This window comes from Sinocyclocheilus rhinocerous, unplaced genomic scaffold (assembly GCF_001515625.1).
Source record: "Sinocyclocheilus rhinocerous isolate Xijiao unplaced genomic scaffold, SAMN03320098_v1.1 scaffold149, whole genome shotgun sequence".
In the NCBI taxonomy this organism is placed as follows: domain Eukaryota; kingdom Metazoa; phylum Chordata; class Actinopteri; order Cypriniformes; family Cyprinidae; genus Sinocyclocheilus; species Sinocyclocheilus rhinocerous.
In genome coordinates, this window is record NW_015654504.1 from 1154957 (window position 1) to 1168518 (window position 13562).

Sequence of the window (13562 nt, forward strand, 5' to 3'; positions counted from 1 at the left end):
TCTGATTACAGATAGCCTGGGATTACAAAGATTTGTATTTTAAAGAAAACCAGTTCGAAGGGAGAGCATAGTTTGCTTTTTGGGTTAAAAGAATTTCTTAATATAAAATTTGAATGGCATGACAATTAGATTAGACTGTACAGAAACTGAAATCTACACACACACTATACTCATAGTCACACAATGCTGATGTTGTTAACATTAATCATTTGAGAATAAAGTATAACAATAATAATAATTTGCATGGTTTGATGTGATATGAGCTAACCGATCTTTAGATTTAATCACAATTTAATCACACGGAAGATAACTCCGCACACAGCTGCAATTCCAGGTTTTCAAACAGAGATGGCGACAAAGAGGCAAAACTTACGGACTGCAGTTTTAACACTACTGAAAAATATTCAAGCAGCTACTTTTTCAGTACTTTTTAAGAATTTTTCAAGAATCGCACGTTCCTACGAACCTCTTAAGGTCAGAAATTTTCGTATGCGTTTTTTCGTGTTCATCATCGTCGCGCACAGAAACCTTGCACACTGAGCGAAAATGCTTGCTACAGATGCGGAAAAGGCAGAAAATCAAACCCGATCTCAATTTTTTTGTGACGGAGGAAAATTTTGGAGGCAGTGTGTAAACGTGAATGACACGTGAGGTCTTATTTATTTTTTAACGTGCGACAATTTTGGGAAAAAAATTCGGACTCTGTGTGCAAAGACCTTTAGAATTCATCTTAAGAATTGTAACTTTTTTTCTCTTCCCGCAGAGAGCGTGTTCGCCAGCCTTCCTCACATGGAAAGGGGCGTGGCCAAGGTCCTGGGCGGAGACCCCAAAGGGAACAACTTCCTGTACACCAACGGCAAGAGCGTGATCATCAGGAACATCGAGGTGAGACGCAAGGAATATCTGGGGTTCAGTGATGACAGACAAAAATGTTTTAAAAAATTGTTCTCAGTTTGTAAAAAAAAAACAAGGAAGAATTACGTTTATCGTAACGCATGTTTAGGGGAAGTTTATAAAAGGGTCTTAAAGCAGATTGTTGTGTAAATATGTATTCTATCGTAATTGTACAATATGGTATTTTGTACATGCAACATGCAAAAAAAAAAAAAAAGTCATTAATTTCAACAAATTTACCATCAATACAGACGCTGAATTAGGGCTTCGACTATGACAAAATCATAATTGTCCATTATTCCCTTGAAATTGTAATTGCGCTTATTAATTACAATTATCACAATTTACATTAAATTATGTTTATATTATTGTTTGAAGCAACTGCATGCCATATTTTTATATAAAAATAAACAAGCTGAAAACACTCTTAAGTGAGGAACTTATGTTGCTTTTCTGTAGTATTAAGCCTCAGATGTCAACTATACATTGGATTGGTTTCTTCTTTAAATGGAAAAAAAAAAAGTAAAAAATGCATGGTATTATAATGTTATACTCAAACTAAAATTAAAACAATGGAAAAACCCTTAAGATAACCTGAAGAAATAAAAAACACATCTTAAGTACGCAGAAAATTAATAGTTATAAATTCTATTGTAGTTGTACATGCAAATTAGTTCATTGCAAATGCAATTTTTTTTTTTTTTATTAATTTTAACAAATTTAGTGTCAATACAGACACTGCATCCAGCTTGTTTTCACACTGACATGCACTGAACCTAAGGGAAATTCTAGGCTAAATGTTTCCCGTTCATAATTTGGTGCATTCGTGTTCATTCAACTCATAAATGCGATCTTTGTGATTCGTCTTGAATGCATCATTGCTGATGTGTGTTTCTGGTGTTCTTGCATGTGTAGCGTGAGTGGCCATGCCTTGAATCCATTAGTGTCTGGTTATACGACAGTTACTGGTGTTTATACTGTGTATTTTCTCACTGTTCATTGATTGTGGCTTTAACAGTATTCACATTTAAACACTCTCTCTCTGCTCCAGAACCCAGCGATCGCAGACGTCTACACCGAGCATCCTCATCAGGTTATCGTGGCCAAATACTCTCCCAGCGGTTTCTACATCGCGTCGGGCGGTGAGTGCCGGACCTGAGCTCTGAGATCCGCTCCGCGTGTTCTTGAGTGTGTCTCTCTCTGCGCAGATGTGTCGGGGAAGATCCGTATCTGGGACACGACGCAGAAGGAGCACCTGCTGAAGTACGAGTACCAGCCCTTCGGAGGGAAGATCAAGGACATCGCCTGGACCGAGGACAGCAAGAGGATCGCCGTGGTGGGGGAGGGGCGAGAGAAGTGAGTGACAGCCGCAGGCCACGCCCACTGCGGAAGGCCACGCCCTTGTCCTCTGCAGTGTTGAGAGTAACGCATTACAAGTAGGGTTGGGAATCGAAAATCAATTTAATTGATTTTTGTTCATGGTATTCAGCAGCAATTCAGTGTTTTGCAAACACGGAATAAATGTTTGATATTTAAATGTTTGACTTGGAATGTTGGAATCGAAATTGGGAATCAATAAGCAGAGTCAGAATCGGAATTAGAATTGATAAAATTCAAACGATACCCAACCCTAATTACAAGTAATGAGAGTTACATAATTACTTTTTTTTTTTTTTTTTTTTAAGTAACTATTAAAGTAACGCATTACTTTTTAATTTAGAAGGAAATATCTGAGTCACTTTTTGAAATAAGTAACAGCAGTTACTTTGTTTCCATGTGTTGAGTGACAGCTCTGGTGTTGCCATGGTGACAGAAATCAGGAGTAAGTGCAGAGCGTTGTGTGTGAACATGATCTTACTGTAGTTCTAGACTCAATATCAACATGTGTTTACTCATCTCACTGCACACAAACACATTCAGTGTTCCTCGAAATCAATAAAAACAGTCAAATGCAAACTCAGAATATTACACACACCTGCAATAAATGTTAAATAAGACAAATATCATTTATGTATTTAATCCCATTTTATTAACCAATGTCTTTGCTGCTGAGCTTCGATGATCCAATTCAACCATAATAATAATCAAAAACAACACATTTGTGTATAATTTTTGTTATTACTGAATAGTGTTGAATCCTTGATGTGTTCTTCTCCTGCGTCATATTCTTCATGTGATTAGTTTGAGCGGCGCCCTCTACTGTACAGACGTGAATTTACGTTTCCTTCAGCCGGAGACGTATTCACTTCACTTCTGGTGTGAAAGAGCTTTACATTTGTAAAAGAACAACTTTTTATGTTAAAAACAAACAAGCAAGCCCCGCCCAGATTTAAAGAGTAACTCAAATGTAACGTAACGCATTACTTTCCATAAAACGTAACTAAGTAACGTAATTAGTTACTTTTTTAGGAAGTAACGCAACATTGTAATGCATTACTTTTAAAAGTAACTTTCCCCAAAATGTTCATTTGCCTTTTAAGATTGCAGCGGCTGTGATCGCTCTATATGTTAATCTGTGTTGGATTAGCACACAGCGAGCGTAATATCATAAATTCAACAGCTCAATCATGAGTAAACGCACTTCCACAGCCCATCACACATACGCATCACTTTTAAAAGTAACTTCCCAGCGCTGCTGATGTGTGTGTCTGCGCAGGTTTGGCGCGGTGTTCCTCTGGGATTCGGGCTCGTCGGTCGGAGAGATCGTGGGTCACAGTAAGATCATCAACAGTGTGGACATCAAGCAGACGCGGCCGTATCGTCTGGTGACCGGCAGCGACGACAACTGCACCACTTTCCTCGAGGGGCCGCCCTTCAAGTTCAAATGCACCATTAGCGTAAGTGCATGCGTTCTTACATTACTCAATATACCTCCGTTTCCACGCAAACACTAGCGTACTCGTTCAGCCGAACAAATGCACTGTTTTCACTATAACTCTCCATAAGTTATGAGCGATTAAAAATGCGCTCTTTTAAACTAGAGTTGCGTGAATCTCTGAAGCACCTCACACACGCTCATGAACGCTTCTGTATGTGTTCTTGCATCTCTAGTAGTTTGTTGTTGTTATGTTTTCGACTATTACTGTTATAAATTACAAATGTACTTTGAAAAAAAAAAAAAAAAATGTATTAAAAATTTATATTTTATAATTATAATTAGGGTTGCAAAGGGGCGGCAAATTTCTGGTAAATTTCTTAAATTTTCTGAAGGTTTACAAAAATCCTTTCAAAATTTACACCCCTTTGCAACCCTGATTATAATTTAAAAAAAATTTTTACTACAAGTTACTAACTCTAGAGCGAAGCTGCGCTCTCATTACGGTAGTTTATTCAGATGTTCATCTTTCTACTGTAAGCCCAGAGTGAATGCTTTGTTGGTGTTGGTGTTGGTTTGCAGGATCACAGTCGCTTCGTGAACTGCGTGCGGTTTTCTCCGGACGGGAATCGTTACGCTTCGGCCGGAGCCGACGGACAGGTGAGGCGTTTATCCTGATAATTAACAGATTCCTTCACATTTGTTCATTTGACAGGAGCCTCTTCTGAAGTGACTTGTAGTGCATTAGCACAGGCTGCAGCAATATGGTTAAAAACATGTCATTGCAATTTATTTATTTATTTTTATTTATTTAAAATTTAAAAGCATTGTTTGTTTGTTTGGTTTAAAGAGCTTCAGGTTTGTTGTTGTTGTTTGTAGGGTTGCACAACTTAATATTGCAAAAATAATATTGTGATTATATATCAATAATATCATCATCATCATCATTAATAATGTCATCAATAATAATAATCATTATCATCAATATTAGGATTTTATATAGAAATATAGAAATGTATTACTATACTTCAATTTTTATATTCTATATTAGTATTTAATTTGTAATTTTAATCTAAATAGAATTTAATTAAAAATAATAACTATTACTATAAATATTCTATAAATAATATGATTTGTTCACATATATACACACATATTGTTCACCCCTGTTTCTGTCTCCTGCTCAGATTTTCCTGTATGATGGTAAAACGGGAGAGAAGCTGGGGTCTCTGGGAGGAGAGAAGGCTCATGATGGAGGCATTTACGCTGTGAGTGTTCGTCAGTGTGACGCGTGAGGAGGATGATGATGATGATGATGATGCTCCTCTTCCTCAGGTCAGCTGGAGTCCTGACAGCACGCAGCTGATCTCGGCGTCAGGTGATAAGACGGTCAGACTGTGGGATGTGGGCAGCGGCGTGGCTGTCTCCACCTTTAACCTGGGCTCAGATGTTCAGGACCAGCAGCTGGGCTGCTTGTGGCTGAAGAACCACCTGCTCAGTGTCTCTCTGTCTGGATACATCAACTACCTGGACAGGAGCAACCCGGACCGGCCGCTGCGCACCATCAAGGTGAGACACCGCCTGCTGCTTCAGCTGCTCTGAGATCAGCAGAGTGACGTGTTATTACTGTGTTATTACTCAGGGACACACCAAATCCATCCAGTGTCTGACGGTCCATAAGGCAGACGGCCGATCCAGCATCTACTCAGCCAGCCACGACGGACACATTAATATCCTTCAGTGAGGAGAAGCTGACATTATTGAATATGTTACTCACTTTGCAATAAACTAACAAAACGCATGATGTAGTACAGCAGAGAGCAGTTAGAATGACACCAAAGGTGAGTGTATGTGGCCAAAATATGACTTATTCTTATACAGTGACAAACTGATAATTTCCTACTGACACACTACAGCAAAAGACAGAAATATCTGACTTAAAACCACTTTCTAGCTGCTGAAAATACTAGTGTTCTAATCATTTTGGCCACCGCTGTACATCCATATGATATAGTTAATCAATATTACGAGCAATTTAGCTGTTTTCCCGAATAACAGCATGTTTGCAAATGTGATATTTTATACAACAGTAAGTCAATATGGTGACACATTATTGTCAATATTTTGTTTTGCATCTCTGAACAACACACAGCAGTGCTTTGTTACTGAATGAATCTGTGTTTTTGAATGAATCAGTTGAGTGAATGATTCACTCTGATGGTTTTACTTATTTAAAGCATCATTTAATTACATAAAAATCCCTAAGAATCTTATAGAATTATGCAACATAAATGAACTCGAGCTGAATGAAACTGTAAGTGCCACATCAGATGCAGCTTCTGCAGTGCAAAGATGGATTTTGTTGATATGGATTTTAATTAATTGGTAAAACCTTATAGTGTTTTATTATTTGAACTGAATTTATTGATTAAATGTAAAAATTTGACATGAAAGATAATGTATACCTCTACAACTGCCCTTATTTTGGTAAAAATCACCTGGAAATCAGTTCAGGTGGCTTATGTAGCATTTGTTGAGTTAGTTTCTGTGACCGCTGTGAACTGACCAGCACACAGAACATGGAAAACTTACTGCTCAGCTGATCACGAGAGGCCGAAACCAGCACAAAAACACGCAAAATATAGTGTAGTTCCCATTAGAATATGGCAGAGATGTGATTTGTGGTGAGAGTGTCAGTCCTTGACCTGATCTGCACATTACTGGGACTCTGAGAGCGGCGAGAACGAGGAGTTTGTGGGTAAAGGACACTCAAACCTGGTGTCCAGGATGACTGTGGACGAGTCGAGCCGTCTGGTGACCTGCAGCATGGACGACACGGTCCGCTACACTGACCTGAGCAAGAGAGAGTACAGGTGAGCCTCACACACACTAGGGCTGTCAAAAAAAATTGAATTTCGAATATTTGTCGAATTTAAAATAAAAACCCACATTCGAATGCCAAACCGTTGCATCAGGCAGCCTTATCAGTGAAGCACGAAATGTGACGACGATGTAAGTGTCGTTGCATTTTAATGCTTTTGTTAGCCTATCCAGTTGAAGCCACTAGATGCTGCGCTGCTACGTTGTTCATTCAAAATATTGCAGAAAAAGAGAACATCAATGCGGAGATAATGTTTATGTCAAAACTGAAACCAAGCCACGCATATTTATAGCATTTTCTAGAGGGACATCTATCAGCATTGCACTCGCGTCTCGCAGAGAGCGGCATGTTTAGAAAGCCATGGAAAATTTATATAAGTTCAACTTTTTAAAAACATGTCTCAAGACGTTATGGTGGTTTTCCCCCATCCCACTGCATCTCATGTTTTTAAATGAAGTGTTTGTGATTGGTTTTCGGACCTTTGTATTAAACTATACATACATGCATGATGCTGTAATGTGCACCTCAAAAGCCTCTTGTTGTCTTCTTTGCGGCGTCTGGACCTGCTCGGATGTGTGTGCTGGTGGTTCTCAGCCACAGTGGGGCAGTGTGGGGTTGTGGGATCGGGCATCAGCCTCAATCGATGAAACCATAATGCAGCAGCTTCTGTGGAATTTGGTCATAATGTTGTCAGATGGATATTTATCCAAGAGTCTGTTGACTTCATTTTAAAAGACAGCACATATTTGTCAATACACACCAACATAGGCAGTGCTGTGTATATTTTTGAATTGTTATTGCTGCAACTGTAGCAGTTATGAGCAGAGAGGGTTCTCAGATGTTTTATTTCATTTGTCCATTGGTCTCCTCAGAGAAATTTTGCCTTGGGAAACAAGGTTGCTGTTACATTTACACACTCAACATATAGTATGAGATCCATTTACAAGCAATACCACCGCTTATTATTCAGTAACTTTGTTAATAATGACACACCATAGAACGTTTTCTTATTCTTCCCAGTGGGCGTTAAATCCTACGCCGTGTGTTAGATGTGTTCAAGTTTTCTACCCTCCTGAAGCACCTCTTCCTCAAATATATCTTCCGAAGAGGAAGGGTGCAAAATTGGAATTTGTCTTAGGATCTGGGACATTTAGTAGTAAATTACCATACCATGGTAAAATCCCATAATGACCACATTTGCTCATAAAATATTTGTGACATATTAGTATTTACTTCAAAAAGGTTCAGTCTACACCGGAAGTGCAAGCATTGATTTATCCTTAACCATATGCATGTATGTTCATCATAATTCATAACACTTTATTAGAAATATAGACAACTGAGACTATTATACAGTATGAATTAGGGCTGTCAAAAAAAAAATGTGATTCGTCGAATTAAAAAAAAAAAATCCACCATTTTAGGTCTGCGTCAGCCGTCAGGCAGCCTTATCAGTGGCGCACGAAATGCGACGACGATGTAAGTGTCATTGCATTTTAATGCTTTTGTTAGCCTATCCAGTTGAAGCCACTAGATGCTGCGCTGCTACGTTGTTCATTCAAAATATTGCAGAAAAAGAGAACATCAATGCGGAGATAATGTTTATGTCAAAACTGAAACCAAGCCACGCATATTTATAGCATTTTCTAGAGGGACATCTATCAGCGTTGCACTCGCGTCTCGCACAAGAGAGCGGCATGTTTAGAAAGCCATGGAAAATTTATATAAGTTCAACTTTTTAAAAACATGTCTCAAGACGTTATGGTGGTTTTCCCCCATCCCACTGCATCTCATGTTTTTAAATGAAGTGTTTGTGATTGGTTTTCGGACCTTTGTATTAAACTATACATACATGCATGATGCTGTTTTGTTTCTAATTGTTTAAGCAGCTTTAATTATATAAGGTTTATAAACATTATTTAAAATATTATGCACTTTTTTTCAAAGATAGTCGTGTTATTACGCTTTGAAGAAACATGCATAATATTTTGCTCGATGCGCCGCCCTCTTCTGGCCTCAGGAGAGAAGCCAAAAGCTTTTTTTCCCCCAACTGAAATTATGCCTTTTAAATTCGAATATAATTCGAATTTTGATCATATTTAAGTGGAAAATTCGAATTTTTAAATTCGAATATAATTTGAATATTGATAATATTTAAGTAGAAAATTCGAATTTATTTTTCAGCCATTTTGACAGCCCTAATAACACACACACACACACACACACCTACACACACCTGTTACCAGACACCTGCTGAAGCTCACCTGCTCTGTCAAGTCACCTTTATTTATATATATATATATATATATAGCTCTTTTAACAATACAGATTGTGTCAAAGCAGCTTTACAGCATTAATTAGGAAAATATTGTCAAAAATGACAATAGTAAACACTCAATTCGGTGATGTCATCATCCAGCTCAGTTCAGTTTAAATAGTATCTGTGCAATCAAGTCGACGATATCGCTGGCAATTAAGTGTGTGTGTGTGTGTGTGTGTGTGTCAGTGCGTCTGATGTAGTGAAGATGGACATGCAGCCCAAGTGTGTCAGTGTGGGTCCAGGAGGTCTTGCTGTCACCGTGTGCATTGGACAGGTACAGAAACACATATACACACACTCTCTCTCACACACTCTCTCACACACACTCTCTCACACACTCACAGACACACACAAACTCTCTCTCTCTCTCACACACACACACTCTCTCACACACTCACAGACACACACAAACTCTCTCTCTCACACACACTCTCTCTCTCTCTCTCTCTCTCTCTCTCTCTCACTCTCTCTGTCTCACACACACACACACACACACACACATACAGGTAAATAGGTACTAAGATCTGTGGCAAGTTGCATAATCTGCTTATACAAGTATTACAATTTTATTGCTAAATTTCTTTAAGACTGCACATAATAAAAAATAATAATTATTATTACACAAGCAAGCAAAGATAAAAAATAAATACAAAACACCACAAACACTCCGCATATACAGATAAAGTGCAGTAAAGACTCAATAAAACATTATAAGAAAGCCTGTATAAAAAGATATGTCTTAAGACGCGTTTTAAAAGTCAGCAGGCAATCACTGTTCCATAGGCGGGGGACAGCACAGCTAAAAGATCTGGCACCCATGGTAGTTACTCAAATCCGAGGTACCACAAGAGAAGTTGAAGATGAGGATCTGAGAGCATGTGAAGGGGTGTAAACATGAAGAAGTTGAGTAAAGTATTGGGGTGCAAGATTATGAAGTGCCTTGTAAGTAAGTAGCAGAATCTTGAATTCAACTCGATACTTTACTGGAAGCCAGTGCAACTGCTGAAGAACTGGAGACATGTGCTCAGTAGAGGGTGTTCTAGAAAGAACACGAACTGCAGAATTCTGGACCAGCTGGAGCTAACGTAGCAATTTAGAGGGAACACCAGTGAGAAGGGCATTGCAGTAGTGTGCTATCCATGATGACACCCAAACTTTTAACCTGAGAGGAAGGACAGATTGCATTATTGTCAATGTACAAGGAAAAACAATTAGATTTAGACAAAACCGATCTAGTGCCAACAAGTAGGGCCTCAGTTTTGTTCCAGTTTAACTTCAGGAAGTTAGCTGAAAGCCAATCTTTAATTTCAGCTAAACAGCTGGACAAAGATGGTGGAGGAAAAGAACCAGTGGGTTTGGCAGACAGGTAAAGTTGGGTGTCATCCGCATAACAATGAAAATGAATACCATGTTTCCTCAAAATATAACCAAGAGGGAGTATATAAATAATGAAAAGAAGCGGGCCCAAAACAGAACCCTGGGGAACACCAGTGGTGACTGTAGATGTTCTAGATCTGAAACTTTTTAATTGAATACGCTGAGTGCGTCCAGAAAGATACGACCTAAACCAAGACAGAGGAGTGCCAGTAATCCCAACAGAAGCTAACCTGTCGAGAAGTATCTTATGTGAGACAGTATCAAAGGCAGCGCTCAAGTCAAGAAGGACAAGTATGGTTAAACGCCCAGAGTCAGCTGCCAGCAACAGATCATTGGTTATTCTGACAAGAGCAGTCTCAGTGCTATGGTTGGGACGAAAACCAGATTGAAATTGTTAATACAAATTATTATTAGAGAGATGTTCATGAATTTGAAATGCAGTACACTTTTCCACTATCTTAGAGATAAACGGTAAATTTTAAATTGGACGAAAATTATTTAAGTTAAATGGATCAGCCCCTGGTTTCTTAAGTATGGGAGTAATAATAGCAGATTTAAGAGATGGAGGTACAGAACCAGAAACAAGTGAAGTGTGAACAATTTTAGTAATCAATGGCGACAGGGCTGGTAAACAAGCTTTTCACTAAAGGAGTTAGTAGAGGGTCTAACTGACAAGTCGAAGATTTAGATTTATTTATCAGACCCACTATCTCTGAAGTAGATATCCTCAATCCTCAATTTTTTATATATATATTTTGATGTTTACAAAAAATGTATGTAGATTTATAACACTATACTTTGTATTATGTCTCATTTGCATCAAATTACAAAAAACTAGTTACGCTAATGCGCGGGTGTTTCTAATGCAGAGTCTATGGGAGGGACGGTAAATTTGACATCGTTCTGACTGCCGTTATCAGTCTCGCTCAGTTTTTTCCTTTGAGTTTTCCTTTTGCTATTTGAGCAAATGGGAATGCAAAAAATATATTTGTGGTACTCTCCCATTCACTGCTCTTCAAGTTAACCCAACTATGATGACTTCCGCTGCTGAGAAACACGCAAATGTGAAAAGGGTCTATTATTATTATTATTATTATTATTATTATTATGATGACTGAATTTATTAAATGTAAGAATCTGACTAAAATTATGCATACATTTAAGATAATAGTCATAACCTCTTTTGTTGTCATTAAAACAGCTTTTTTGGGGAAAATACATTGCACTGGGTCAAAATGTCATTGAGAAAAACAAAAACACAGATAATTTGCATCGGTGTATATGTCGTATTTTATTATTACATTCAGAAATAATGTCAAATTATTTAAAGTTGAAATGTTATATAGTATGTATTGCTTTATGTGAGTGCACTGTATGTATGCAGATAAGTAGTTTGTACTGTATATACTCCTAAAAACTGCAATGCAAACAGTGAAAATATATATTTATTCATTTTATTTATTTTCCACCTGTTTTGTAGAATCTGTATCAGGAAATGAGTATTTGATTAAATGAGTATGTCATATATCTAGTGCTGTCAAACGATTAATCGCGATTACATAATATACTGAATATGTGTGTGCTGTGTATATTTATGATGTAAATACACACACATGAATGCATATTTAAGAAAAATATATTTATATATAAAAGTAATATTTATATAAAATATAAATTATATGTGAATATAAATTAGTGCTGTCAAACGATTAATCGCATCCGAAATTATTTGTTTAAATAAAGTTTTTGCTTACATAATATATGTGCACTGTGTTTATTTATGTGTATATATAAATACACATTTACATGTATATACATTTATATAAGTACATTTTATATTATATATAAATATATTTAATATATAAACAACATATTTATCTTAAATATATACATGCATGTGTATGCATTTACATATACATAGTAAATAGACACAGTACACACACATATACTATGTAAACAAAAACTTTTATTTTGGATGCGATTAATCGTTTGACAGCACTAATTTATCATAATTATGTAATTCCAGCAGCAGTACTGAGTGTTTGTTTTGTGCAGCTGGTGCTGCTGAAGGACAAGAAGAAGCTCTTCACGCTGGACTCTCTGGGATACGAGCCCGAGTCCGCAGCCGTTCACCCTGGGGGCGGAGCCGTGGCTGTGGGCGGAGCTGTAAGTCACCAATCAGACACTGGCTATTAGCATAATCACTGAAGCTCAGACTGATGGGGTGTGTGTGTGTGTGCAGGACGGGAAGGTGCGTCTGTACGCGGTTCAGGGAAACACCCTGAAGGATGATGGGAAGGTGCTGGAGGTGCAGGGGCCTGTGACGGACATGTCGTACTCTCAGGACGGAGCGTTTCTGGCCGTGACGGATGAGAAGAAGGTCATCACTGTGTTCACCGTCGTTGATGGATACACGGTAAACTCCTTTCACTCTCAGATCTCAGATAAACTCCTGCATCAGTAATGAACAGCTGTTTGATTCACACTCCCTCACTGTTCAGAATGATATTCCTCCGCTTCCTCTGATATAACCAGAGTTGTGTTTCTTAATATGCATAAACTAGGAATGTCCAGAGAATTAAAATAATTATAATTCAAATTTTAAAACCATGCATTTTATGATTCTAGAACGTTTAAGAGCTGAATGTTCTCCAGGGTTCCTGCTCTCTTTAACCAGTCCATGACTTTTATAGTCATCCGTGATTTTATGGATAAAGACTTTTAAATGTATCTTTTATTTTTACAATTTGTATTTGATAAAATATCTTAGAGCTTGGCTTAACTATAGAAATATATTAATTATAAAAACCTCTATGGAGTTTTCAGATTTTAAAAGCATTTTTACTCACAGTTTCTATCTGATGAAATATTTTATATTTTATATTTCATCTTAACATAACTAGAAGAAATGTATATATTCTACTCCTGTCAAACGATTAATTGCATCCAAAATAAAGGTTTTTGTTCACATAGTATATGTGTGTGTACTGTGTATATTTATTATGTGTATATATAAATGCACACCCATGCATGTATATATTTAAGAAAATTTACATTTATATATTAAATATATTTATATACAATATAAATTATATGAATATACATGTAAATACATCTAAGTATTTTCAAAATATATGCTGCATCTGTGTGTCTATATAAATATATATAATAAATATAGGACAGACAGAGCAGACAGTTAGCATGTTTAGGTAAGAAACCGCTTCACAAACTCTTTTCAACTACACAGTATTATTTCTGTCTTACAGTCATTCATA

At 37.3% G+C, this 13562-nt stretch overlaps 1 protein-coding gene across 1 annotated transcript in view; it reads left to right on the forward strand.

The window, feature by feature from the left end:
* Window positions 1-12837, forward strand: part of LOC107717326 (WD repeat-containing protein 1-like) — a 15740-nt gene extending 2903 nt beyond the window's left edge. Inside the window, exons 2-13 of the mRNA XM_016524028.1 lie at window positions 764-885; window positions 1946-2036; window positions 2103-2250; window positions 3551-3731; window positions 4292-4369; window positions 4897-4977; window positions 5045-5278; window positions 5352-5439; window positions 6426-6582; window positions 9097-9184; window positions 12343-12453; window positions 12530-12837. Of these exons, the coding sequence (XP_016379514.1) occupies window positions 764-885; window positions 1946-2036; window positions 2103-2250; window positions 3551-3731; window positions 4292-4369; window positions 4897-4977; window positions 5045-5278; window positions 5352-5439; window positions 6426-6582; window positions 9097-9184; window positions 12343-12453; window positions 12530-12751 (1601 nt within the window). The 3' untranslated portion in view covers window positions 12752-12837. The remainder of the gene's footprint in view (window positions 1-763; window positions 886-1945; window positions 2037-2102; window positions 2251-3550; window positions 3732-4291; window positions 4370-4896; window positions 4978-5044; window positions 5279-5351; window positions 5440-6425; window positions 6583-9096; window positions 9185-12342; window positions 12454-12529) is intronic.
* Window positions 12838-13562: the final 725 nt, after the last annotated feature.